At 38.4% G+C, this 22640-nt stretch overlaps 1 protein-coding gene across 1 annotated transcript in view; it reads right to left on the bottom strand.

Moving 5' to 3' along the window:
- The window catches only part of nectin1b (nectin cell adhesion molecule 1b), a 108263-nt gene that overhangs the window by 9015 nt on the left and 76608 nt on the right, over positions 1–22640 (bottom strand). The window contains exon 5 of the mRNA XM_065282765.2: positions 22015–22166. Coding sequence (XP_065138837.1) covers positions 22015–22166 — 152 coding nt within the window. The remainder of the gene's footprint in view (positions 1–22014; positions 22167–22640) is intronic.

Here is a 22640-nt window from a genome sequence, read left to right as displayed (position 1 = left end):
ATCTTTGTAAGAAAAGTAAACAGTTACACCATATAAAGTGCATTTAACGTCAGCAAACTAAATTAAATCAAACTCTCTCAACCTGAGACAACTGGTCAAGTAAACAACCTGTACTTCCAAGTGTTTTGTTCACAAAAAGTTAACTTTTAAACAACAAAAAGCGTGTTTGCTCTGTAGTCGTATTCTTAATTAAATAAATCAAACTCCCAATGTCAGACAACTGGTCTGGTAGACATTCTGTACTTCAGGTATTTTCTTCAAAAGTAAACAGTTAAATAATATAAAGTGTGTTTGCAATAACTGTAGCAAATTAAATAAATCAAACTGAGATAAATAGTCTGGAAAACATAGGCTGCTGTATTTCGTTTTCTTCATTAAAAAAGTAAACAGTTTAACAATATGATTCATTAAATTAGAGTTGCTTACAACGGATGTCGACAAAGTCTTCGCTCCCGGACATAATGTACACATTACATGCACGTTCTTGCTTTGACCACAATGAATTTGAAGTAGTGCTTATATCTCCACCTTGAAAATGCCAACTTTTCATCGGATTGCTCCTCCTGACTCGCCATCTCTTCTGCTGCCGCGAATCTCTGTTTAGCTGTTGCGTGTGTGGGGGTAAATTTCAAATGCCGTTTGTGCGCCCTTGAAGGGCACTTCGCGAAGGGGATGTAAAATCCAAATAAACAGAAAAAGACGCTGTATTTTATCACCAAGTGTATTTTAATTAGCCACACTATCAGACAACATTGCGCAACTTTATCTAGAGTTACATCAAGAGATTTGATCTTCGAAGGGAATAGGGCATAGTGATCATCACTTTCGATTGGAATTCGCCCTGTGTGTGTGTGTGTGTGTGTGTGTGTGTGTGTGTGTGTGTCGCCGCAGGCGCGTGCGCTGGCATGTGTATAACAACACTGGCTCTGATTGGCTACCATGAAACACATTACTCTGCCTTAGCCAATCATAATCGCTTATCTCGTTATTAACCTACCTCCTCACTAGCTGTGTGAGCCAGGGTTGCGTTTGGATCACACAGGTTAAGTCAGTGCATAGTAACGCACCGCATATAACGTCCGGTAACGTTAACGGCGTTGTAATGGCGGGAAAAGTAATTAATTAGATTAGCCTGTTACTAAAAAATGAACGTCGTTACGTAACGCCGTTCTTTTAAACGGCGTTATTCCAAACACTGTACATATAGTATATTTATGGCAGGGGTAACAAGCTTTAACCAGACAGACACTAAAACCTCAGAATGACCACTTTGAAAATGTATTGCATTTTTTTTTTAAGTGAAGGCTTATAAGGATCTGTATTTGAAGAGTTTGGTTCCAAAATGCAATAAATCCATTTTGACTAATTTTTCATAAGATCCTCTGGGGTCAATGTGTTAGCATGACAGAAGCTTGATGCTGTCGGGAGAACAAGCAAGAGCCGTCGCCCGAGTGCCTCTCACAGAAAACCACCACAGGTTTATCAATGCCCTCAAAAGTATTATTTTGTTTTTGTTTGTTTGTTGATCACGAAGCACAAAGTAGATGAGGAAATCTAGGATTTCATGTGTATTCAAAGCGCGCCGTTGTTGTCTACAATGGGGGAATGGTGCGCGGTGATTTGTTGAGCAGATTTATTGCATTCTGCAGGGAAGGAGGACTTGCATTTGTCATGATTTTGGAATAAAAATGAGAAAAGATGACAGAATAATATGGCGGATATCAGATTTTGTGTAAATTAAAGAATTTCCTTTTTAATACTGAGCCAACCCAGTCTCACCCCATGTCGTCAATATTTGACGACACTTGACCATGCGTCAATATGTTGACGCGGAGGGTATACCTTTCGAGTCATTTTTTGACGAACTGGGGACTTCAATACTATTACGTCCGTTGCATTCTCTTTCCTATTTTTTTACCATTTTCGCGTCGGTTTAGGGTTAGATTTACATAATGACATCCCTACCCAAACCTAACTCTAACCCCAACGCCAGGTGACAACTGTTTAATTTCGCGTACCTAACTCTAACCCCAACGCCAGGTGACAACTGTTTAATTTCGCGTACACTGTTTAATTTTGCGTAATCTAACCCTAAACCGACGCGAAAATGGTAAGAAAATAGGAAAGAGAATGCAACGGACGTAATAGTATTGAAGTCCCCAGTTCGTCAAAAAATGACGCGAAAGGTATACCCTCCGCGTCAACATATTGACGCATGGTCAAGTGTCTTCAAATATTGACGCCATGGGGTGAGACTGTGTAGACTGAGCAGATACAATACTGATTTTGGCGTTTTTTAATGCCGTTTATCATGTTTTGGAACTAGATTCTTCATTTGTTTTGATTAAGTGGATTAACAAATCACTGAGTGCCAAATAAGAGCTAGTATAGTAGCAATAACGCATGTAATACTTGTCTTAGCCAATCTTAACTAATAAGCCCAAACCTTCAATATTATTTTAAAGAACGTTGCATGGCTTCATTAGGCTCACAAGGACTCTCAAACAATCAAAAGTTATGGAGGAAAAAGATGAAAGACCCGAGGCATGATGGGAATGAAAAGATGTTTTTACATCCCAATCTTCTACTCTTGTTATGAATACTCAAACATCTCATCCATCCTCGAACAAATGGTATTTGTGACCCTACCTGTAAAACCCAGCTAAAATCTTTTACAGTTTTATACATGCTGCAAAATCATCCTGCATTATGAAAAGAACATTCTGTGAAAATATAACCTTGATATCTTTAATATTGATTGAGTAAGATCATGCCAAAGATTAAAATCAATAAATGAAATTTAAACTCTGATCCTCCTAATTTCATAATTTGATTATAATGCTATGCCCAAACCAAAAGTGTTGCATCGTGAAGTGCACTGAACTTATCCGTGTGGTGGGTCTGTTCTTGATCACAGGAGTAATCATATTAACACAACATTAATAATTCAACAGAGACCGGCTGCTTTTCTTCACTGGATGGCAGATCGGGGCAGGGAGGTGACAGACACGTATCATTGCTACAAGGAGGGGATCGGTGGGGACCCCCAGACTTCAATACCATGTTGCCAGTAGCTACACCTGTCAGGAGATAGATAAAACCTCACTGGCAGCGTGTCTCCAACTGCACTGATACTAGTTTGGCTGACAAAAGAGGCCGCCTATTAACAAGCCTCTGGGAATATGCACATAGTGGCGTAACCTTGAGTTGTGATGGACAACCAGTTCACTGGTTAGATAACCTGGCGGAAAACATGAAAGATTATTATTTGATCAAGCTGCATGGATTTATAATGTGCATCTCGCGGGTCCAAAACGGCATCATCAAAAAAACAAAAAACAAAAAATAATATATATATATATATATATATATATATATATATATAATATATATATATATATATATATAAAATAGCTAATTTTGATAAATTTACTCCAAATAAAAGTATTTTGGTATATGATTCTTTTAAATTCAGGCATGCCTAGTTCTGCAAAAATGTAATTATACTGCCAAAAGATTTTCATTTGGGCTAATCCTTTTCAATTCACTTATTAAGTCATTTTAATTTTTAAGTATTACAATTATTATAAAGACCTCATAAAACAACCAAACTGAGTTCTGACATCATATACATATGTGAGCATAGTCACAAAAGTTTAACTTTGTTTTTTCAACCCAATGTTGGGTCAAAAAGGGACAAACCTAGTCTTTGGGTTGTAATTTAATAAATGCTGGGTTGTTTTAACCCATTGCTGGGTCAAATAAACATTTTCTGTGTGTTTTTTTGGTTCGTCCACTTTTTAAACCAACACTGGGTTGAAAATAACCCAGCATTTTTTAAAGGTGTATGGATTGATATCTACTTTCTCCAATGAGATACAATGAGGTGTATCCACATTTTTGTCCAATAAAATGCTTTACAGAATGACAATGTTCCTCTAGCTTATACCACCACAAAATCAGATTACCTAAAAAAATAAGAAATCCTTATTCGCCACAATAAATCCTACAGGCCACTGTTTATTAAAAAAAAGGGGTGAGTATAAAGAAATACACCAACCCAGAAAAGACTAACGTCCTAGTCAACATAGTCTTTAACTCCTTCACCGCCATTGACGAATTAACTCATCAATTAAGAGAACACGCTTCCCTAACAATGCCGAGTATTTCCGGCTTTCCGCAATATTGTTATTATCTTATGCAACTTATACAACCCGGAAGTATCGCCCTAGAGCAAACAGCTGTATGTCTGTGTAAGTTTTGAAGATTGCGCTGAATCTGATCTCTGCTTTTTGCTCAAAATGCTGTTTTTGAAGAAACCTTCCTATATTTGAGAGGTAATAAAAAAAGAACTAATGGATATAGGATGAAACGTTTTTTTTTTTTTTTTTAAAGCAGAGGGTCTGTTCTTTCATTTGATATATTGTATGTTTGAATATTTAAAGAAGAACATTTTCTGGAAGGCATTAAACTTTTTGTAAAAATCGTGAAAATTCTGCCGCTGACTGGCAACTTTTTTTTTAAACGCTGGCGGGGAAAGAGTTAAAATACTAAGACAATTCTTCTTCATGGGCAAAGCATATCCATGAATCTGTTAAGACAATCACTACCACTATATTATTATAAACATAACATGCAAATCAGTAAACAAGTGTTAACTGCATGTTAATAAAGTGACTCATTTGAACAGATTAAGATAGACTTCATAGTTAACACATCATGAGACACCATCTATAAATATACAATAAAAAAATCATAACTTTCAATAGGACATCAGGCGGTTGCCGTCACTGTCATGAAACTGTCATGAGCTGTTTCATGTGAGACTGACAACACGTCTGAATTTAGACATCGCCCGCTAGTGTGGATGATGTGTGTGAAGACGACAGCATTATAAAATGTGACGATGTGTATGTTGCAAGTATGTGTGTGATTGAAAAGAGTCTGGGGGATTAGGATAAATCTAATAGAATTGATGTTATCAAATCAGGAAAAGATTTACAATAACAGGTCGCCAAATTATCTCTCACTCACACACCCCCAGCTACGACACTTGTAACTATTATGCATTCTATTCAAACCATTAATTGTTACAGATGATAAAGATTGCCAGACTTAGAAGGAAATAACCACTGGTTAGGACATAAATAAGTTTCATACTTTTTGCATGAGAAAAAGATCGAAAAAATGTAAACATTGACAATTACGTTCACCTACACTGCAAAAAAAGAAAATGTCTGACTTAGTGTTTATGTCTTGTTTTTCACTATAATATATATATATATATATATATATATATATATATATATATATATATATATATATATATATATATATATATATATATATATATATATATATATATAAAAAACTTATAGGGATCGCAATTAATTGCATTCAAAAAGTTTGTTTTGGCCTAATATATGTGTGTGCAATTATTTTGTATATATAAATATGATATTTTTATAGTATAAATTAATTTTAAAATAATAATAATAAAATAATTATTTATACATGTATATGTTTATTTATATATACATAATAATTGCACACACAAACACAGACACACACATTTGAGAATCCACTTAATTGTTTTTTTTTTTTTTAAGAAAACATGACTTAATATCTTGAGTTATTTTGTTTAAGAATATACATATATAAAATGTAGACAATAAAAATAAGTTAAGATGTTCATTTTTTTTTGCCTTGTATTTATTAATTAAAGCTTCACTTCTGGTTCATTTCGCCCAATGTGAGTTTGCATGTCTATACACGCAGCACATCAGAGAGGATTCCTTAAATATCCAACAAGCTGAAAGGCCGGATGCGAGCAAATAATAAACAGTGAAATCAAGTTGCATGAAATGCAAACATAATGAGATAAAGTGAGGTTTCGAATTAGCTAGTAAAGGTAACTGGAGAAGATGTGTTTATACTCAGTAACTCAAGCGGGAGAGTTAGAGAAGAAATCGAAAGAGCGATTTCTTGCCCTCTTGACTGGATTTGCCAACAGTTGTGAAGTCATGGAAATGTAATGCTGCCACAAAGAATATATTCTCATCAGCAGAACTGATGTCAACAGGCAGACCGCCACATAGAGACCACATAACTCCTTACAGGCTATCATTAGATGTTTTTCTCTTACCTAACACGTCTTTATGCTTCAGCCAAGTCTTAAGGAAACGTAAAGGTTCAACTCGGTTGTCAAGTTAATGGCGGTTACCGCAGAAAATAATCTACATATAAACACAAATGTGTTGACAGTTACACAAAACATGTAATGTAACAACACCGGTTACTACAGTGGAAATAAAAGGAAATGTGAGACTGTCTGTGAAATCCAAGTCTCATAACTTCCTGTAATAATGAGATTAGGTCAAAGTTTGATTTTACGTGACCTTACTAAGTCACTTTTAAAGATATTTAGTTAAAGTTATATTTTCAAAGATCTTTTCATTACAGTATATAGGATGACTTTATGTAGAAACAATGACTTTAGCTGGGTTTTTACAGGCAGGGTTACACATATCCAAAAGATTGAACTACTGTAGCCAGGTTAGTTGCACACTTTTTGCTTTATTTACATATTTAAAGTACTAAACGCTAAATACGTTTGGGGATGTCTTCAATTTATTTGCTGTAGTACTTGTCAGACCTTAACTTGTATTCATCATATTCCTTTAAGTGTCACCTATGTAACTTCAACCTTTAAATGTTAGCCTGCTCTAAGAGAGATAACTGCATATCACAAAAAGATCTTGACATTATGAGAAGATGACACATTCAACGCTCTGATCCCATTCAAAGTGGGGCCAGCACCCATATCACCCTGTAGCCCAAGACTGGTTGCCTACTAAAGCTACGTAGGGTTGAGCCTGGTCAGTACTTGGATGGGAGACCTCCTGGGAAATTATACAGTAGGTTGCTGCTGGTAGAAGTATTTGTGAGACCAGCAGGTGGTGCTCACCCTGTGGTCTGTGTGGGTCCTAACAACTCAGTATAGTGATGGGGACACTATACTGTCAAAAAGCACTGTCCTTCGGATGTTAAAAATCCCAGGATGTCTTTTGAAAAAGAGTAGGGGTGTGCCATGGCATGCTGGCCAAATTTGCCCATTGGCCTGTTAATCATCTCTTATATACTAATTGGCAATATCACTATGTCTCCTCTCCATTAATAAGCTGGTGTGTGGTGGACTTTCCGGAGCAATATGGCTGCCGTCACATCATCCAGGTGGATGCTGCACATTGGTGGTAGTTGAGGAAAATCCCCCCTTATATTTGGAAAGCAATTTGAGTGCTGCAGAAAAGCATTATATAAATGTAGTATCAAAGTATCAAAAAGCTAATGAGTGGGGTGGAGCTTTTTTGCATTCTTTTTTGTATCCATGAGACACTTGGATGGCTAGCTCATTTGGCAAAATGTGCATCATTCAACCAGATATCGCAGCTTGGATAATATATCCCATGATGCAATGCACTTCACTGTGATGTTTGATGCATGAACTAGAATTTTACAAGAACCATTTTTTAAAATAAATTAAAATCTTAAAATAACAATGTTACTATTGCTCACACAGAGATTGAAAAATTATACTTTAGTTTCTAACTTTTATACTTTTTAAAAAAAAACCTGACCATTTCCACATGGCAGACAAAAATAAGCAAAAAGCGAGAAAACCAAGCTTTTTTCGGGACAAGAATATCACAGACTTGATAACCTAGATAAATGTTCAGAAAACCATAAACAGAAAACCACACAGCAAGACTCAATCGGAACAATCGGAATATCTTAGCATCGGAGTATCGCAACCCTATCTCAAGGCACTTCCTGGTATATTCACAAAAAAATGTTTTTCCTATTTTTCATGTCATTAAGCACAAATGTCTTTTCCATGTCACTCAGCAGGAATTCGGTATATTGATTTTATGTCCACGAGCACGACTTTCTTTTTCGTGTCATTTTATGTATTTTTTTCTCTTTTTTTACAATAAATGCTTGGGGTTGAGATTAGATTTGGGGTTTGGGTTAGAATGTCTAAAATGTAACAGAAAGTCACTCTAATCCCAACCCCAAGCAACAATAATAAAAAAATAAAAAATAAATTGGATAAAGCAATGCATAAAATGACACGAAAGAGAACGTTGTGCTAGGAGACATAATAAACAATATATAGAGAGGAAATAGTTTCCATGAACACAAAAAATATACGAAATGCATTGAGATACCTACTAGGCTTGCAAAGGGGCGGAACGTTTTCGGTAAATTCTTGGGAAATTTCCATGGGCACTTAACCTGGGGAATTTTTGAAATATTCCAAATTGGAAACTTACAGGAATTATTTGGAAATGTATATAAACCATATCATATACAAACATAAATAAACATCTTTTGACTGATTTAATTGTAAAAAGAACTTTAATTAATGATTTAATTGAGTAACACAAACGCATAATAAACATAACTAGTTGTTATAATAGTGCTAGCTTACATTTAGATATCTAGTTTGTTGGCTAGCTAGCTAACTACTGTATAAACACATTTTGGTATTTGCTAGTTAAACTGTTAACATGCAGCAAGTGTGGCTTCTTTGATAGTCAATGCCTGGAAAATAGAGGAAAATCCCCCCTCTTAAGGGATATATGGAGGTTTTTCAGGGGGAGTGGGTGTGTCTGGGGAGGGTCTTTTTTAACCCAACTTTTTTAATTATATCACCTAAATGTTTTCTCAATCAGTTTATTTGTCTTTACAATTACACAATATTATGCACACTAGCTTACACACACCACAAGGAAGTATTCAACAAATGTATTTAATTTACGTGAATACATGCAAAGATGGACATTTTGACTTTTTTATGTGCAGGATCTAAGAAATGATCCGTGCATGTAATGGCAGACTGCAAGTGTGCATATGACTGAAGAATGTTGTGCAGGGTAGAAATCAACTAAAATTGCATTGAATCTAGTTGTTTTAAACAAAATTATGCAGCATTTAGGTTCCCTGTTATAGGCAACTCTGCATTTTTTAAATCCCCAGTTTATTCCCATTAATTCCCATGGACAGTTTCCAGACTTGAAACTTCCCAGAATTTTGCATCCCTAATTGCTTACACCATCTAAGCATCAATGACTGCTAACATTTTAGTTATATACTCACATTTTTGTTATATTTATTTTTTAATGGTAACTAAATATTAAATATTAACATATATCGTGGTAACGAGGGAACATTGTAACATACCATTAACTGAAACAATATTATGCAGTATTCAGTATGCAGACATTTTGTTCTGAACGTAATTCCTACTGGGTTGTTTTTTGGGGTCTGTTTCTATCCCCTAATATGTGTTTCTAATGAGTGACTCACCACTGCACCGATGACCCTACAGTAGGTTAACCTGACCCAATTAAACCCCCTTCTCAGGTCTGATGTTCATGACAGGCTCGGACAGCATGATGACAGGAAGAGAAAAGGGGGGCGATCACCGCCAGAGAAAACAGAACTACTCCATCACAGCCCCCAAATCTCCGTCCACAGTGAACAGAAAATGGCCACCATGAGAGGAATGCACATGGGCGTCATAAATTGCAGATATGCATTGTGGTTGTCTAAAGTCATGCTGTTTCCTTCAGGAACACACACATCTAACCGCGAGGAAACGCACCACTTATATTAAAATGATAGGGAGTAATCGCAATGCTCAGCTATATGAAGTCCCTTTAAGAGCCACTCAACTTATTGGAAAAGGGAAAGCCTTTATTGCTCTTGAATACACGTGTATTACCTGGATCAACGTTCAAGGAGGAATTTTTGATCATCGTGTGTTTAATAACTTCTTTGTGCCGAGTGGACTGATGTGCCAGACGTCTCCCACTCCCAACTGAATTCAAATGAGCGAGAAAGACAGTACGATGCACATATGCTAATGTCTCATTTGGATAATGAGGCAGAAGCTTAGTAGGAGTCAAAAAGTCTAAGGCACTTCCTGTAGAGAGCAGAGCAGGCCTGACTTTACACTCCATCGACCTAGCACACTCAAAACTCGCCCAGGTGATCGCCCACGGAGGCCCGTGGGACGCGGTTGGGTTTGCCCACAGCTGGGCGGCACAGACCCCCCGACACGCAGCTTTGCATTTGCTCTTCAATCGCCTTGACAGCGACGTCGTCCATGTGGTGAGAGTTTAATGATACACAAAATCCACATGTACGTCCTGCGGAGGGATGAATTATGCAGCAGGCAGCGTGTGGGAGCTCGCTGTGTCATATCAGTCCGATTGAGACCGACTCCGCAGTGACAGGCAAAACAAACAAATTTCACATTGCTGGGGGATCTCGCACCAAGCAAGCCGTTAAAACGCATCATCAGGGTGGTACTAGTAGTGAGAAGAGAAAGCGAGAAGAAATGAGTCATATCAGGTAAGACTTCTAGAAATTCGTAGCATAAACAACCTGAAATAATATTTTTTACCAAAGTAACGTTTATGGTTTTAATGTGCATTTTTCCAAAGATCAAACTATTTTGCTCATTCATTCATCGAGATGTTATAACTTCTGACAGGCAACGTCAACTGATCAATGTTAACCAATAGGATTACACATAACAAACATCCTGCCTTCATCAGCTGCTCATTCGTGCCACATTAAATTTCCATCCAGTCATGCAATCCTAAATTTTATACTAGTATTTAAGTATAGTTATTATGCATTTTGTAAATTACGAATCAGTGTTTTAACTTTCTCTATGGAAATATAATTCTGCCAAAACTGCCCTGTTAACCTGGATAGGGTGCAAATATTTCGCTAAGCTCCCCACTTGTCACAGGCAAGGTTGAGAGTTTTGCCCAAAACAGTTCCATACCACCCAGATCCATTCCAACTTCAATTTATGCTATTATTTATAAATTTTTACAAAAGTGGTCCTGACTGAACTGTCGATTTAGATGATGTCATCAAGCTCTAAAATACATTTTCAATCTTGATTTGTCTGGATCTTAAAACGTGATATTTTATTGGTAATATTATTTTGCCCTTAGGGTGCTCGATGGCTGAATGGGTAGCATTGTCACCTCACAGCAAGAAGTTTCCCGGTTTAATTTCCTGACGACTTAAGATGACTTTCTGTGTGGATTTTGCAAGTTTTCCTTGTGTTGGCATGAATTTGCTCTGGGTAATACTGGGATAGGTTCCAGCACTCACGGTTACCTTATATTGGATAAGTGGTATTGAAAATTTTGCCCCACCCATCTTGAAAGACAATAAAAGTCATTTCAAAGGTGTAGAAAGTAATAGGCTCTGTGCACGCAACTAAGGAGTTCTACTTCCGCCGCCTTGAGTGTAGGGCCGACCGTTTCCGGTCTTAAGATATGAAGTAAAGATGATATGAATCATGGCGCTGTTTTACACCCAATTTCTGCAAGATCTACCAAAGTTAACAATTACCGACGATCACCGGCTAGTACAAGCGGCATGCTCAGCCCCGAGGAGCAAAAAGGAAAAGGATTATTAAGTTACATCGACAACTATTAAGGTAAGTAATAGCATAAGCTAACTGCCTTACTAGCTAGCGCTAACAGTTTGTAAACGTTAGTACTGACTGACTTTGACAACTTGACAGGCTATTTGATCCTGTGCAATGGGTTTTGATGATTTACGATTACGTGTATGCATAACATGATGAATGATGTCCAAACCCACACAGTTTCAAACAAAGATTCATAAGGGAGGGTGAGCGTCAGCGTCAGGGCTATTTGCTACAAGCTACGAGAACCTCCGAGTAGGAGTAAAAAAAGTGTTCATCAGTTCAAACCCTTAATCAGGTTTATGTTTTGTAGTTTTGATTTACCTAAGGGAGATAACGTTAACCTGTAACGTAGGATTCTAATAAGCCTATCTGGCTGGTGTTTTGCAACAGGTTGCATGTATTGTAACATTTGCAAATCAAATCTTAACGTTAGCAGCTATTTGTGTGTAGTATGACATGACGCAAAATGACGAATAAATTACCTTAACATACACATAGCTTTCATGGAAACCACAGAACTTGGTTCTGACGGCTGCTGTTATTTACTGTATGGTTATATAAACCATGTACAGTCAGTTATCTTTAAGGTTCATTGGCCAGTGGTATTCCAGTACTGATTTTGCTTTCAGTGTTTTTATAAAACAATATGAAATTGTAAATTGAGACAGGTGATTTATTTGGGTGTCCTTAGATTACAGTATTGTTTACAGTGTTATGCAATTGATAACCTGACATGATTTAGCCTATTTCCATAACTGGCCCACTACTTACCTGATCAGTTTACTCATTTTCTGTGAAGTATTGAAATTGTGTCCTGATTCTGAATGTGAAAATGACATATATTGTGTTAATGTTTAGATTGTCTTTGAAGATTGCTCACCAGTTGACATTTCAGTGGCAGACTGTTCCTGTGTGGCTGGAAGAGCACCCGACTGAGAGCCCACCCTGCCGGAAAAGAAAAAATGTCCCAACGCAAAGAGTCATGTAGACTGTAGCTCCTTGAAAATGCCTGTGTAACGATGAAATTAAGCAGACTCACAGCTACTACTGGCAGGTGCAAGGCCAGCCATCACTTGCAGTGATGCAGTGATGTGATTTTGGTGTTTTTGCAGAGGAGGATTTTTTTATACAACACATTTACTGAGAGACTGTGAGGTGGCTATAATAACCATAATGGAGATTATTTACATGGATGTTTGAATCACTTATGGCATGTAATTTGATTAATATGCACTACATTTTTCCTCTTATATTACTAAATATACTAAATATATTACTTTTATGTGCTTTATGTGTGGCTTCCTCTTAATGCTATCAGGTCAAGTGTATAAAGCAATGCTAAACTTTCCTTAGTTGAAACGTGTAACTGTCCATCTCATAAGTTTTGGAGAATGAGGTTTAAAGGGTTCATATACATGTATACTGTTGTTTGAAAAATATCTTTTTAATAATGTGAAAGATGTAAACAAAATATTGTTTCATTAATCAATTCTGGTAAGTAAATGTCTAACAAAATCATAGAACATTAATTAGTATTTACAATAAATTATTGCAAATAGAAACATTCATATAGTATTTATATGAAAACATTTTAGAAATACATTTATTATTAGAAGGTTTTTTAAGTATAAAAGAGTCAAGTCCAGTGTAAGAGAACCGGTTTGCTTCTTTTATTAATCTCCTCAACCCCTTAGTAGTCACTACGAAAGATGCCAGCTACACGCACATACAGGTAGGGTTGAAGCTGTCCCTATGGATCTTGACTTACCGCAGTATATACAGGACTGAAAACGTATCTCTGCGTTATTATAACGTGACGAATGGGAACACAACAATCTAATGCTGACTTTTTTACCCGTTGGAAGGCCAATCGCCTTTCTCTAAACATATCTCTTTGTCGCTGTTGTCTCTCTGTCTACCGCTCTCGCTGTCAGATCACCGCACCGGAAGTACTGAGCCTCACAGTCAAATTCGAAATGTCAGCGGGCGCCATATTGTGCACAGAGCCTATTACATATTGAATAATCAAATAATAACTAATGAATCAGCAATAATGATTATGAAAGTATAATGGCTGTGTTTTGAATGACAATTGTTGCATAAGCCCCCGTGCACACCGAGCGTTACTTCCTGTGACCGGGTTTTGTTCTCAATTGTTTCCAGCTGGCATTTTTTGTGCGTTCAGTGCCGAGACTTGAAAAATTGTTAAATTTGGGTGAAACACTTTTCACTCCATCCAATCACAGTGGTGAAGAGGGCGGGACAAACACCACACCAACCAACCAACCAACCAACCAACCAACCGGCAAATCACACAACGAGTATCAAAGCAACCAAAGAAACAGCAACGCTTTAAACAAGTGGTCTCCAACATGGTGCCCAGGTTGCCCGCACAGGGTCTGTGAGTTGCCCGCCAAAGCACCTTCTATTAACGCTTTTAATTTTAATATTTATTTATTACAGATTTTTTTAATATAAGCTCCTCTTAACATTTTAAACACTGATAAAACAAATCAAATAAAATCAACAAGTAAAATAAAAAAGTTTTGAGTAGACATATCAAAAAGTAGACCTCCAGACTGTTTCATCCATTGTGGTAGCCCTTGCTTATAAAAAGGTTGGAGACCCCTGGTTTAAACGCTTTGGTGTACATGAGGGCTAAGGGTCTATTCGTCCCAACTGTCTCCCTCAGGCGACTTAAAAACAGCAAGAATTGTAATTCCACATATATATGACCGCCTCTACACTCATTGAGATTTAAATAATTGGAGTTTTGCATTGCGAATCAGCCTTTTGCTCCGAGTCACGGCATGATTGAATTTCGAATGAAGCCATGGCTATCAATATATTAAAAGACCTGACGTTTTCATGCAAATTAAATGCTTTCTAAATGACTTCTTATCAGTATATATCCCAAGCTATCTTCCTCCTTCCTATGTGCCGTGTTTCACTTTACTGTGCCATTTTTGCTGTCTGGTACTCTCTTCCTTTCCTATTTTGTTCTCTTGTCAGGCCACGGAGGACAGACTATGTGACAGGGGAGAGAAAAGAGGTGATAGACGCTAGCGCCGGACTCAGCCACTTATATAAAAGCCAGTAAACAAACCCCACCCCACGACACCATTTTCATTTCCATTTTATTCAATCGCCTCAAACGAATCCCAATATTGCGGCCACCCGAGCGTCTCTTTTAGCGACAAGAATTCTTTTATTTATTTATACTTTCATTGGTGTGGCTATGTTTTATTCATCTAATTTTCGCCGTGTGCAAGGCCCTTTCTGCCTTCCTTTGCCTTCAGATTCTTCCTCTCATTGTGAACTTCATTTACTCATGGCGGCATGAGGGATTGCTTGCTCAGGAGAGCGTGAATAGATGTCAGTGGCGTGGTTCTGCTAAGCTAAGCGATGCCGGCTTCCTAAACGAAAGGGAGCTATGTCACCACCCCATATTAACCTGTGTTGGGCAAGCATGACTCTGGAAAGGTGACCAGGTCGAAAGAAAGAAAGAAAGAAAGAAAGAAAGAACGCATATGGAAGTAACCATGACCTGGCTCATTTTCCTTTCTTATACACGATAATGAGATAATTACAACAACCCGCTCATTCTATACTCTCTGTTCAAACACAGATGAGACCACCGACACAAAAGCTCAACACACAGTATGAGAAGACTAAAGAGGCCAGCGCATAAATCTTCTGATTCGTTTCTTTAATTATGGCTCCCTATAGCATCACTGATGAAAGCTTCCTTTTGAAGGCTAACCACAGCTACATGATTCCACACAAAATCAAGCTATTCTATAAGACAGACCCTACAGACTTTCCATGAAAGCATAGCAGTGGCCATGCCAAAGAAAATTACTCAAAAGTAGGCAATGCCATTGAGCCTTGACCCATTGATCCCATTGCAATTAAGAGATAAAACTGTTTAGTTTGTGCTTGTGTCAAAATCTGCCCTAAGGATGAGATCACAACTTATGCATTTTATAGAAAGTAGAAGTGAACACATTCAGTATACACTGGATGCCTCCTATTCCACTACCTAGTTTCCTACTGTATGGTGTCAATTAGTATGTAAAGACACATTTGACCACTGATGATGAGGGATGGTTTTTCTTTCTTCCTTTCTTTTTTCTTCACGCCATTCCAGCATCTATAGGCGCACTCACACTTTCCACACCAAACCGTGACCCAGCGCGATTGTCCCGCCTCCCTATTCCCCCAGAAGCACGCACTCACACTGTACTTTTATGTATTCGAGCCTGTGCGCGCTTTTGTCATTAGGATGTGATTGTTTTGAACAAAGCAGGAAGTAAAGCACTCTCTTAACACCAGGACCCATCGTAATGTTAAGTCTGCGTTTTTTATTCAGAGTTGTTTGGTGCACGATGACACACAGCCCTCTTACATGCCTATCATATTGCTTAGTTGGTCTGTCGCGTGTGCAGCTCAGAAATTCACGTAACCCTGCTGCGTGCATCAGAAGGTTTTTACGAAGGCAGATGAAGGCAAGTGATCACGCAATTGACGTCTCTCCTTTTGAAACGTGCTCTGGTGCGATTTGCGATCACATTGCGAATTCAGCACCTGAGCCAAAGTTAACCGCGCTCCAGCCCACCTCTGCTAGCCGGCCACGGCGCGATTAACCAAACCGTGCCCGGAAACGGTACAGAACAATCATACTAGCGGTTTGGTTTGGATAGTGTGAGCGTGCCCTATGGCTATATTCGAGAACTGATTAATCCATACAAAAGTTGATCCATACCCAGGATAAGGGAGGGGCAATTTGGTATCTCCAATTCACCTAACTTGTATGTTTTGGGCTTGTAGGAGGAAACTAGGGTACCCGGAGTAAACCCATGCTGACACAGGGAGAACATGCAAACTCGAGGATGGTTTTTAAAGCTGCATTTGGGAACTTTCCAGATGGAAAATCACTGGACAAATTCGGACAATCCTAGGAAAGCCTAACACACTGGGCAGCATACTAAGGAGGGAATTAAGATGCACCCCATTACTACCAATATAATAAGCTAAAATCTCAATGAAACTAAACCAACCATAGAACCCCACCACAACAAAATCCTACTAATAATAATTTGTTACCTCTTAAATGCGTTTAAGAAAAAAGCACAATTTTACAATGCCATAATACTACTGCAGTACTATTAGCTTGCTGGCACTACTATTCCGCCAATATGCTAATGCTGTCATCAGCATTCACCTCACACTATTATAAAAAGGCCCATTGGAGAACAGTTTCAGATGGTGAGAACACTGAAAGATCAATTGATTCTGTCTTTCAACCTTGTTCTGACATTAGGGAAACCACTGGCGCAGTTTGGTGTTCTCAAAACGAACTTGCTTGAAAGAATTTGAACCGCTCCCCATCCATTCACTCCATCAGCATTCAATACACTTATCTTCAAATCTTCACGGTGAGAGAATGATACAGTAGGATAAGAGAGAGAGACAGAGAGTGAGAGAGAGATAAGATGAAAGATTCACTTTGGAGAGCCTTTGTCAAAGCACTGCTGTGTTAATCTACAGCGCATTGACAAGAGATCAAAAAGCTTGACAAATTATTGCTCCTTGGAGCTTTTTACTAGGGTACCGTCCACATACCCACACGTTAGATTAACATCCAGTGGGGTGGGTCAGGATACTTTCGATTCTGCACAAAACAAGTAGCAAAACTATGAAACTGGATCGTAAACTGGCACGTCCACCCTCAGGCTCGTGAATTTCCGTTCATTGCGAAATAACCTCATTTGACAAGGTGAATTTCAATGGAGCCAAATGTATATTACAGCACGTCTGGGCACCGATTGTGGTCGTTTCATGCATGCAGAGCACCGTGCATATGGAATGCATTAGCGGCCGTAGGGTTTTAGTTAAATTTCCACCACTATGCAAGACTGCTACTGCAGAGTCACTTGCATGTGTGTGTTTTTATTTGGAGGACGACTCATTTTGCATTCTGCCCTGCTAAATCTCCAGCATAATGCAGTCAGAGGCAGAGCAAAAATCTGGCCGACCTCAGCAAGGCCTGTCCGTAGCTGTTCGGGCGAAGTGAAATTGCCTTTGAAGTTTATGAAGAATCAGCAAAGGCCCATAACCGGGCCTGCCAGTGCTAATATCAATTCGATCCGGCACAGAACCAAAGAGAAAGAGAGTCACTCATTTCTCTAGCTGTCGTAGAGTTGAGTGCCTCTCAGGTCTCCAGAGCACTATACTCACAATGTTATCATCTCTAGCACAGTTTTGCAGCTGTTGCAAGCTGTCGTGAGGCCATGCCAGCAATGCTACATTCTCGTTACACAAAAGCCACCTCCTCCTCCCAGGTGTGGGCAGAGGACAGAGGCAAAAGAACAAAACAGAACCATCAACACATGGTTTACGGGAAGCTGTGCCACTCTCCTCTGGCACATTTCTGGTCTTTGCCACTCAGCCATGTCAGTTGCCGTGACTGTGAGTTGGGCATCTGGAAGCTTTGGCTTTGGCATAAAACCTTTCATGTGGATGAAAGTGTGCAATTGAATGAAATCAGGACACAGGTTTTACAGTGTTCGAGTGGGAAGGCTTTGCCAGATGTATCACTTGCACCCTTGCCATAAAGAATAAGCCTGTAATTGCCATATGTGCTCCTCCGTAGAGAGGTCTCTCTCTAGCCATGATAAAGAAAGATGGAAAATTCTTATTAGCATCTTGTTTGGCCGTGAATGCTGTGGAACAAAACTGCAGGGACCAGACTGAGCCAAAGAGCAACGTCGGTGAAAATCGTGACAGGCATTTGATAAGGTTTTACACTGTGTTCTGGACTGTCGTGATTAGATTACGCCATCCCACTTAAAATCAACACGAAATGCCATTTGCAGCTCACATACTTGTGTAGTCTGCTGTATTTCTAAGTGGAAAGGGATTTTTAATGAGAAAAAAAGTACGGCTTTGTTGGTTTTAAACATTAGATTTTGATTTGGTTGTGAAAATTGGACGTTGCCGGAGGAGGGATTCACAATGTCAGCCAAAAAGGAAAGTCATTTTATTGGCCGAGCTAGATGTTATACTTTGATTAAAGATTATGGAAGCAAATATTCTGGTTCTTTGGAATAATGTGCAACAATAAATCATTCACAATAAGACTAGGAACATTCATTAGTAACATAAATAGGGTGAATTTTGATTTCATGTTGATCTTTAAAGAAAGATTTAGCCATAGACACAGAACTACTGCAGTCCACAGACTATAATATTAATATTATGGATGTACCAATATATCGGTCTATAATCCGTATCGGCAGATAAAAGCATTAACCCCTTCACGATTTCAAAACATATAAAAAAGGGGTAAAAGGCAAAACTATCAGTATCTATAGGTGTTGATAGATGTCATTATAATCAAATATCTGTATCAACAAAGAGATTTTCCATGGGTGCATCCCTAATCAAACAGGGAGCGAGAAAAGCAGCAGCCATGGATGTTAAAACTTATAATGTACGAAAAGGAATATTTAAAGATTTCACATTGCACAACCCAAAAAAGCAGAAGTACGGTTTCTGCACCAATAACGTCACCAAAAGGAGTCACAAAAAACAGGTTTCCCACACAGTCCCCGTATCTGCTATTGGTCAACAAAGAGGACAGTCCTGCCCCTCCTTCCATTGGTCAGGCTAGCTCAACCAAACAAGATTTTGATTGCATCAATGTTCACACCTTTCAGGAAGTACTATCTCTCTTCTATAAAGTCTTACTTATCAACCTGGGATATGAGAAAGTATATTAACATTAAAAAAATGACACATCAAAAGGGACGTTGACATGAAATACATCATATCAACATTATTAGTTTGGACTTCCTGCCCATAATCTCTCATCATCAGTATCATTTTGATACTCCAATATCCGTGAGTGCTCCCACACATCGGGAGAGAGAGAGAGAGACAGACAAAGGTTCAATGACCTCCGGATGGAATGATCCATCAAAGGATATACATCCCCGTAGAGCAGGGATCTATCATCAATTGGGCACATGCAATTCAAAAACATCCCCAAAGCGTTGCCAAACAGAGGTCGAAAAGAACAAACAAGGCTTTCACTGCATGTTCGGTTGGTGACCTTTGGTAAGCAGAGAAAAGAGATATAATTTTTGGTTTCTGAAAAAATACCCTATTTTAAAAGGTGAAGCCTAAATTTTACTATTATTAATAGTAGACTAATACCATAATATTAGTAAGTAAACTACTTAAGCGATACTTCAGCCAAATATCAAAATTGCACCATAATGTACTCACCCTCAACAATCTGAGATACATATGTCCATCATCTTTCAGATGAACCTATTTGGACTTATTTTTGTAAATGTTCTTGATATTTATAATGGTACGAAACAAGGATAAGGGAACAACTTTTGACTTTAAACTCCAAAAAAGTCACAGAAGTAATCCACACAGCTCCAGTGGGTTCATAAAGGTCTTCTGTGGGTAATCAATGTGATTTTGTAAGAAAAATATCCCTGTTTTACATTTTATAAACTATAGGAACTAGCTGTCGGTAACAACGCCATCTTGGACTTACGCAATTACGCAACCAACGCTCACTATGCTGTCCAAAGATGATGTCGTTTCTGGAAGCTAGTTATTCTACTTTATAAAGTTTGAAATATAGATATTATTCTTACAAAATCCCATTAATTACCCACAGAGGACCATTGTTAATTTCTTGGAGCCATGTGGATTACTTCTGTGAAGGATGAATGCACTTTTTGGGGTTTAAAGTCAGAAGTTTCTCCCTCTCTGTTTTCTTCCATAACAAGCTTGGAAAAGCAAAGACATTTACTAAAATAACTGAGATACATGTGTATCTCAGATTGCTTGAGGGTGAGTAAATCATGAGGTAATTTTGATATTTGGCTGGTGTATCGCTTTAGTAAGACTACTACAGGTAAGTGTCTTTTACATGGCACTGAGATAAATGCAGATAAAGGAGAAACAAAGACTTTTGCTTGGGTTCTCTTCTTCTTAGATTTGTCTCCGGATAAAAATAATTGCAAAAGTACGTTGTCAACAGTGGTAAAGGAGATCTCAACAATTTCCGCAAACTGTGCTCAATTTTGCCAGAAGTGTGCAATCCGAATTCAGAAGTTTCGATTTCACTTCCCTTAATATTTATCATCAAATCCTTCCAAGAACACAACACATCTCAGGTTTGCTACACACATTTGTTTAATACAACTATATTCCAGACCAAAGGTGTGTAAACTCGCATCATGAACCGCTACTGAACCTGCGCCATTTCATGCACTGCTATTTCAGAGACGGATCAACATCATCTCTCGTACAGCAGAGGTGCTGAATGCATATCAACACCACGTATTTCCTTCCCTTCGCTTCTCATTCAATACCAGCCATTCAGAATTCTGTTAACGCTTCAGAACGCGTCATCGAAACCTGCGGTGAATGACATCAATGTACCCAGTATAGAAACATCAGCTGAGACACAGAGGGTCCGAAAGTTTAAACAAACTCACCCACGCACACAAAAGAACAGAGGAAAGGCAAGATTATTATCTAACACGCCAAACAAATGCGACCATAACAGCATGCAAAGCAAGACTGCAAAAACATTTTTTTTTTTACATCAGTATTTGTACAAAAATTAAAGCTAGACATCCATGCAACGTTTAGTGAGATGTATGCTTTAATAAGTAAAAAGACCAAGTAAATTATTCGCCAATGGAGTGTGAAAAATAAACTTCTTATGATGTTTTAGAAAATGTTAATACATTTTTACTGGCAAGACAAGAAATACTGACATAGAAAATTATATTTTTGCAGCAACCTTTTATCCAAGCACAGAGAGATTATCAGAGCAAAACTGTGGCAGCCTCCATGTTCTTCAAATATTCCCAGCACCAATTTTTACCATCTGCTTTGCAGAATCGCCTCCTTTGATTCCCATCTTTCTTTTTTAATGTATTGAAAAGGCTGCGAGTGAACTACAACCGTCTGATCCAACAATTAGCGGGAAGGCAGAGGAATGGCTGCAGTTTTGTTCTGGTTTGCAGTTCTCGGCGGCGAAGACGATGAAGAAGTGGGTGGCAAAAGTAGCTCGCAGAATTGTGAGTTTCTTGCAAAGTGGCTGTGATCAATACTTAAGAGGCACGAAAACCGTGAAGTTATTTTGGGAAGGGCATTTTATTCTGCATCTCAGCATCTGTCTTGTGTGAATGTTGTGGCATATCAAAGCTTTACCTTTGAGATATTAAAATGACTGTTATTTTTGTCCAATGATGTTTTTGAAAAGCATACTGTGCTGTTTTCGCATCCAAGTACTTCTCGGGGCCATTGTCTGTGTCATTGTTATCTGCTCTGTTTAATAACACTTTTAGTTATGGATGTGTTAGAAAGCATAAAATGTTCTCACATTTCTGGAGCTACAATTGCCCGAGCTTTTCCTGCAGTAATGCACACAGTATATCAGATGAGCGTACCTGTCACGTTGACCTCTACCAGCCCCGAGCGTGTACCGATGCTGTTGGTGGCGTCGCAGATGTACGTTCCTCCAAGCTCATAAGTCACTGGGCCTTTGAAGAACAGGGTGTTGTTCTTGATTTCAACATTGTTGGGAAGAGATCCATTGAGCCTAAAGAAAACAGAAGACAGATGACATGTTTAAATCCACCCGAATGGCTCAGAAACAAAACCCGCCTACTTTGTGTAGAGTCTTGGGGTTTGGCAATATCTGTATTTTAGATCAGCTGTAGGTTTAGGATTGTGAAGACGGATTCAATCTGCAGTCGTAAAACAAACTGATGGTGCTGAAGAATACCAGGCATTCCTGAAGAACTACACACATCTAAAATCAACAGATGCGAGCGATGGTGCTTCAAAACAAGCGTACGGGCCCTCACAGGCCTGAATGTTCCCCGAAGACAGTGAGATTATTTTAAGATCATGAAAACAAAAACCAAGAAAGAGCGGTCACATGGAAAAAATGTGTTCTTTTGTTGGCACTACTACAGTTTTGGTCTGTTGTGCCTTTAGTTGTATCCCGGGAGACCAAGACGAGCCAATCAAGTGCAAAACACCCAATTTTGGACTCTTTATGGTTCACCTG

This window comes from Paramisgurnus dabryanus, chromosome 9, assembly GCF_030506205.2.
Source record: "Paramisgurnus dabryanus chromosome 9, PD_genome_1.1, whole genome shotgun sequence".
NCBI lineage: Eukaryota > Metazoa > Chordata > Actinopteri > Cypriniformes > Cobitidae > Paramisgurnus > Paramisgurnus dabryanus.
Note: the sequence above shows the minus strand (reverse complement) of the source record. Positions and strands in the feature narration are given on the sequence as shown.